This window comes from Sander lucioperca, chromosome 3 (genome assembly GCF_008315115.2).
Source record: "Sander lucioperca isolate FBNREF2018 chromosome 3, SLUC_FBN_1.2, whole genome shotgun sequence".
NCBI lineage: Eukaryota > Metazoa > Chordata > Actinopteri > Perciformes > Percidae > Sander > Sander lucioperca.
This window is the reverse complement of record NC_050175.1, coordinates 3,248,144-3,255,224: the sequence shown is the minus strand read 5'-3', so window position 1 is coordinate 3,255,224 and position 7,081 is coordinate 3,248,144. Positions and strand designations below refer to the sequence as shown.

General features: G+C 42.3%; 1 protein-coding gene across 1 annotated transcript; it reads left to right on the top strand.

The window, feature by feature from the left end:
- Positions 1-1,684: 1,684 nt before the first annotated feature.
- LOC116041108 (cytochrome b-c1 complex subunit Rieske, mitochondrial) lies at positions 1,685-6,034 on the top strand. Its single transcript, XM_031286965.2, has 2 exons — positions 1,685-1,964; positions 4,662-6,034. The coding sequence occupies exons 1-2, from the start codon at positions 1,754-1,756 to the stop codon at positions 5,270-5,272; spliced, it is 822 nt and encodes a 273-aa protein (XP_031142825.1). The 5' UTR covers positions 1,685-1,753; the 3' UTR covers positions 5,273-6,034.
- Positions 6,035-7,081: the final 1,047 nt, after the last annotated feature.

The following is a 7,081-nucleotide window of genomic DNA, read 5'->3' as shown; positions in this document are numbered from 1 at the left end:
GACAATAGATTTTTTGTCCCCAATAAGGTTAAAGAAACTCATATTAAAATTGTACACAGATATTATCCATCCAATGCATTTATTCATAAATTTAGACCCAATGTTTCCCCAGTATGTTCCTTCTGTAAAGAGGAGGTTGAGTCCTTGTCTCATTTATTTTATGCTTGTACTCATTCATGTAACTTTTGGAGGCAATTTTCTTTATTAATTTCGGAGACTCATAAGGTATTGGTTCCTATAACAGAATGTATGGTCTTATTTTTGAATGTAGAGTCGAACAACAAGGAAGTTGATAGAGTAATAAAATTGCAAATATATCCACCATTAGGTGAATTATTGTTCATTTAACTGATTTATTTTTACTTGGGCCAGATTTATTCAGTTTCTTCCCAGCACATACTTGTTTTATGTTGAACTTCAGACATTATTTGACTCTATATGTAAAGTATTTAAAAAAAAAAAAAAAAGCTTAAAAGACTTCTCATCTGAGTAACACTATAGACAACATTGCCACATGATTTAAGTTGATTATTTTTATAAACTGAAAATGTAAGCTCGGTATTTATGTGCACATTGTACAAAATACTCCCTGTACCGTTATTTTTTTTATTGTAATAATACTGTAAATAAAGTTTGAAAAAAAAAATGTAAAAAAAAACAACCTTTGTCCACCCCGCCCTGATGTGTTTCACCTGTTCATCATGTCTCTGGTTACAGCCCTGTTGCCTTGGCTACATTCAGCCCCAACAAAACAACACGTTTAAAACTGAAACGGGGATGCGTTGAACACCCTGCTGTGAGCACTCTGCCTTTTAATTACCATGAGTTTTACAGACACGTCTCTGCTGATTGGCCATCACCTGTGACAATTCAGGAATGTTAGGAATACAGCAGATTCCAAGGCAATGGCTTTGGTTTGGTAATGAAGGCTAAATCAGAGGAAAACAGGCTGGAAAATATTTGTTTTAATTCCCCTACCCCTGTTAGTAATGCTGGAAATTCAGCAAAGTTGATTTAGATGACATAGGTTAGGGGTGGAAGTAGGATTAGGCTGGGTACCCGGTCATGTAGGCATAAAAGGGAATGAAAGAGCAAGAAAGAAAGAAATAAAGAAGAAAGGGACAGATGGGAAAGGGATAACAGTGGAAGAAAATATGTTAGTGTGTGCATAAAACCATTATTATACAGGGTGTGTTTAGAGGAAACAGAAGGGAGGAGACAGCTTTAACTAGACTAAGGTTCGACCACACAGGATTAAATAAAATGTTTTTGCTAGGGAAAAGTTTATCAGATGAATGCTCTGGATGTAAAATTACGGAGAATGTAGAACGCGTGCACTGTGGAAAGTTGACTATGAGGAAGAGAGGATAAGATTAGCTCAAAAGATTGGTGAGGCAGGAAGAGAATGGAACCTTGTGTGCAATCTGGGAACAACAGGACACACAGAAAGAGGTTGTGGAATATCTGAAGGAGGTAGGATTATATCATAGAATTTAGTGAGTTATGTTTGTTTGGTTTTGATTAATAAATTAAGTAGTTCTTTATACGCTAATGATGTAAAGTAGTCCAGGCACAATATCTCATTCTACATACTTCGGTACAGTAGGTGGCGGTATGTACCGTATAAGTAATGGTTGCAACCCGCCATAAAACCAAAAGAAGAAGAAGAAAAGCCGGAGGATCTTTGGTTACGTGACGTCAAGTCGTTGCCTTCCCAGTCAAGCTAAGGTCGTTGCAGCAGTTCGCCGCAAATATGATGTCTCTCGCTGCCCGGTCAGGGGCTTTTTCCCCTTACATGCAGGCTACAGCTGTTGCTGTCGCTGGTCCCCTGAAAGCACTGGTACCCGGGGTTGTTGTAAAAGGAGAGAAGATTTTGTTGAACCCGAAAAAACAGTTCCTGTGCCGCGAATCGCTCAGCGGTCAAAGCCCAAAGACGGGGCCTGCTGTGACAGTTAGCATCAATGGTAAGTCTGTCATTGACTGCTAGCCTTAGCTGGCTAATTCAACTTTGTGTTTTACCGTGTGCATTGAAAGTTAACGTCAAATGCCATGCGCTTTGTGTGTGCTGCAAAGTGATGACCAATGCCATTCATCACTGTTAATTGCCAGCCAGTGAGTTGGCCGTAACTTAGTTAGCTTAGCTAGCTAACGTTAGCAGCAGGCTCTTCCAGGTTGTTAGCTAGCATCATGTTAGCCCAGGTGGGTAAAGAGCGGCCTACAATTAAGGTCAACTTTAAGTATGTAACGTTAACGTATTACATTGCTCTTATTCCGTGTGTTTGGGAATGTGGGCATATTCGTGGGTCAGAACATGCACTATGGAACCTGGACAGTCTGCCCGTATCGACTTTATCCAGTTCCGGTGACGTTTGCCGTTTTAAAGACACATTAGCCGGTGTCCCCATGTCACCCATATGACTGGTTTTGTAATCGGTCACGTTAACGTTACTGTGTAAGTGCAATGATAAAGGCGGATAATGATTTCACCAGTCCAGTGTTTTACCTAACACTGTGGTCATGGCTGTAACCAGAGCACATTACACTGGGCGCTAACGTTAGCTGTTGGCCAGGCCAGGTAACGTCAAGGCAGCTTTGTTTCTATAACGTTAGCACACTTCAGCAACAAGGCTATTCACAGGGCTTTATATAAAATAATGAAGAGCAATTAAAACAATTACACATTTTAAAAACAGCTAAAATAGAATAAGACATGTATGAAATACAAGAATACAATTTTCAGTGTAAGAAATGGCATCAAACTGAAAAGTCTTGAGCCTTGATTTAAAGCATGTTTAGTTGTGACTCTGGGCTGCGGATCAGCTGTCTGAATACATGAAATGGAATCTACAATCTATTTTTATTGTGCAAAATAGTCTAATACATTTAAATTAAATAAATCCACATACCAACAACTTGAACCCTGCTTCCTTTAAGATTGCTGTATTAACACTACCTTGATCACAGGTAACGTTATCTTGTTATAGAAGAGTGGGCGACTGAACGTGGCTCCGCTGTCAGCTTGATTTGGTGTTTGAATAGTAATTTGGCAGAAGCATTTTGGCGAGGCAAGGCATCTTAAATCTAGTGTTTTAATCTTAGCTGTACAAACCCGTCTTTCTCAACGGTCTGTAGCGGGACCGTAGGTAGATTGTTATTGCGTTCATAACATGACAGGTCTTAACGTTACTGCGACTGAGTGAGGTTAGCACGACCGGCTTTTAAAAAAACCAAAACTGGTATCAGCAGATGGATCCTCTTGGGCACACGTTATTCTCAAATGTATTTTATGTCACAAATTGTTGTGTGTCATTGTGTTTTATCCTGTTAAAGATGTAGTTGTGTGTTATTGTAGTGTTTTAAAGTTACTACTATGAGTGAGAAGGGTATGGCGTAAACAGGGGTCCCGTCAGTATTTCCGCTAGAAAAAATGTGACCTGTGACCTGTAAGGTTGATTACCAGTCAAGTGGGAAAAGTTCCTGTCAACTATTTTCCCTGTTTATTGCGATAAAAATAATTGATAGGCATGCTATATAAAGAATAATATCAAGGATGTAGATATTTTTTTAATTTTTCTTATTGAAATGTAGGCTGCTACAGGCAGAGAGGCCAAAATAATTAAGTCAATGCACATAACATTGTTTCGATCTGAATTAATATAGGCCTATTTTCCATTTGCACACTGGAGACGGGTTTTACGCAGGCTACCTTGGCCAGTTTGACCCACTCTGGATAGATTTCACCGTAATCCCAATTAGAACCTCGCAGACTGTTGAGAAAGGCGAGCCTCTGTAACCGCGGAGGGTTGTCATCATAGGGATGGCATTTGGATGTGCGTTTGTGGCATTAACAAGAGGGGCTGTAGCTGGTGCAGACTCGTCCTCGCTGGCAATGTCTCGGCTTAATTTACTTTAGACCTGCCGCTGCTTGGTTTTATAATGTAATTCGCAGTATTTCCCTGTTCTGGGCTTTGACTTTCCCGCTTGCTTGTTGCCGTTGGCTGTAAATCTACTGTAGTCTACTACTGTTTTAAAACAGAGGGAGAACGCAACATGTTTTTTTCTTATCGCATACGTTACAGTCTACAGTAATTTTTTTTAATAAAAAAAAGTTATTGTTCATTGTTTTAATAGAACAAAATATATGAAAATCACTGTAGCCTATTTTAACAAAATTCAAATTGTGCAGAGGGAATTATTTCCACTGGTCATTCTGACCGGAGACAATTTCTCAGGATCCCGTTCTTAATTCACTCTCTGTTTACCTCGGCCTAGCTGTAGCGTTCGCCTCGGCAATGCCGGTGTAACGCTAAATGAAATATTCATAGCATTTGGGAAATGAATACCAGTATATGGTTTAAACTGGTATTCCGCCCAGCACTAGTTTCAATGATACAATAGTTTGAGTATTTTCTGGATGAATGGATTAGTTGTTTGGTCTCTAAAATGTCAGAAAATTGTAAAATGTGCATCAGTGTTTCCCAAAGCCCAAGATGACGTCCTCAAATGTCTTGTTTTGTCCACAACTCAAAGATATTCAGTTTACTGTCACAGAAGAGAGAAGAAACTAGAAAATATTCCCTTAGATTATTAATTAAGTATTAAGTAAGTATTATTGTAATGGGTATATGGACATATTGTAATGACAGTGTTTGTGTGTGCAGGCTGTGCAGCGGTGCGTTATGCCCACACAGACGTGCAGGTGCCGGACTTCTCTGACTACAGGCGCCCCGAGGTGCTGGACCCCAGCAAGTCGTCCCAGGACAGCAGCGAGGCGAGGAGGACCTTCTCCTACCTGGTGACGGGCGCCACCACCGTGGTGGGTGTCTACACCGCCAAGACGGTGGTCTCTCAGTTTGTGTCTTCCATGAGCGCGTCGGCGGACGTCCTGGCCCTGTCCAAGATCGAGATCAAGCTGAGCGACATCCCCGAAGGCAAGAACATGACCTTCAAATGGAGAGGCAAGCCGCTGTTCGTGCGCCACCGCACAGAGAAGGAGATCGCCACGGAAGCAGGCGTCAACCTGGCGGAGCTGCGGGACCCGCAGCACGACACGGAGCGCGTGCAGAACCCCAGCTGGGTCATTGTGCTGGGCGTGTGCACACATCTGGGCTGTGTGCCCATTGCCAACGCCGGCGACTTTGGAGGCTACTACTGCCCGTGCCATGGCTCGCACTACGACGCCTCGGGCCGCATCAGGAAAGGCCCCGCTCCCCTCAACCTGGAGGTTCCCTACTACGAGTTTCCAGATGACAACACGGTGGTTGTTGGATAGAGAAAGTGATAAACAGCAGGTGTTACAGTGTTCACGTGTCAGTGCTGCTGCCAGCTGCAGCGGGAAACTTTGTCTCAGTGCCACATGCCTCTCTAACAGTCCTCTCTACCTGCTGGAGTTCATGGAAGGTAATCTCTTTAACACAAGGACAGCAAAGCATTTGGAATGAATAGGTGAACACTCGGGCTGGGTAACGAATTCAATACTTTTTAGGCAACGACCAAATTGCCTCTAAAGTATTGGGTATGGAAAAATGCCTCTTCATTCAATACCTAATTTCAATACCTAAGGAGTAAATCTCATCAGAGTCAGTGAGCCAATCAGCACGCAGCATGCTTCTACCAAGATCTAATAATGTATGTGATTGGCTGTCTAACATTAGACATCGTGGAGACACGCAGGAAAAACTCTACGTTACACAGAGACGGCTCACGTAGTCGGAGCTGGAACATGAGATTTGTGCTGTAATGTTGCCATTTCTTTTTGTTTTATTAAATTGGTATTGGAAAAAAAGTATTGTTCAGGAAGCGGTGTAAAAGTCACAGTATTGGTACTGGTACCAAAATGTTTTGAAGGATACCCAGCCCTAGTGAACACCAGGCAGAGTCCATCCTCTCTGGTTCTCCTCCTCAGAATATCACGTGAACATGACCTAAACACACCTGCTTATCATATTAACTTATAGTCCATCTAACCAGCCCAGAACAAATGTTGTGTTCACGTCTGCTTAATAAAGATTTGTATTTTATTTGAAAACGTGGATTCAGTGTTCAGCCTTTATTTGCTTGAATAATGCCATTGTGACTTCCTGTTGACAGACAGCTGGGCCACGTTCAGCCCCGACAAAACGTAGCAACACGTTTAAAAAAAAAAAAGAAATATTGAAATGGGGGTACCTTGAACACCCTGTTGTGTGCGCAAGTGCTCTGCCTTTTCATTACCATGGTTTTAAAGACACATCTCTGCTGATTGGCTATCACCTGTGACATAGCCAATAAACGATAGACACACCCACCAAACGAGAGAAAACATATCGCAAAGCCGTTGCACACCGTTTCGAGGAAACATGGCGTTTGCTGTTTTGAGATTGAACGTGCCCCAGGACTCCCATCACAGTTTATCCTGCAGTCCTGAGATCAGTGTTTCAGAGAGCTATGCTCAGGCTAAAGACAGGTGCTGTGGCATTAGCGCTTCAACACGCTGTTGTTCATTTCCCTCAGAGGAATCCCCTCCGCCATTAGTGGTTTAACGGACCATAGTTGATCCGTACGGATGAAAAGTTACAGGCAACACAATGTTCTGTTCACGTGAACGGCGCATGTTAAAACCCGGTGCTAATATGGCACAGATGCCTAAACGACCAGTATCTACCGGACAGAATAGCTACGCAGATTTCGGTGCCACTTGAATGCCTGTGCTGCTCTCTGGTGCTCCGAAACCGATGTTAAAGGCAACAGAAAAATTGCTGCATGTTAAGCTAGTTAACACTAACGTTACACTTGGCAGCAGGGAACGTAGATGTTAGCCTACCGTTAGCTAGTAGCTGGGTTAAAATGCTGATAGCTAAACGGTGTAAAAGTGTGACTGTATTTCACTTTGAGGACTCCAACACTGCAGACGTACAACAGTCTGCCGCTAAAGCTATGAGCTAAAAGACTCACGCTTGGTCACTGTTGTTGTCGCAGAATATCTGAGCAAGAATACGGTTTTATTTAATTTGTAAACTTGGTGTTGCTCTCTCTGTACCACTGAAAACCTGGGGAAAATAAAGGGTACACCTACTGTACAGTGAACTTTGCTCTCCATTTG

Coding starts and splice junctions, on each gene's coding strand:
- LOC116041108 (XM_031286965.2), top strand. CDS start 1,754: ATGATGTCTCTCGCTGCCCGGTCAGGGGCTTTTTCCCCTTACATGCAG. Junction 1,965..4,661: donor TGTGACAGTTAGCATCAATG/GTAAGTCTGTCA, acceptor TTGTGTGTGCAG/GCTGTGCAGCGGTGCGTTAT.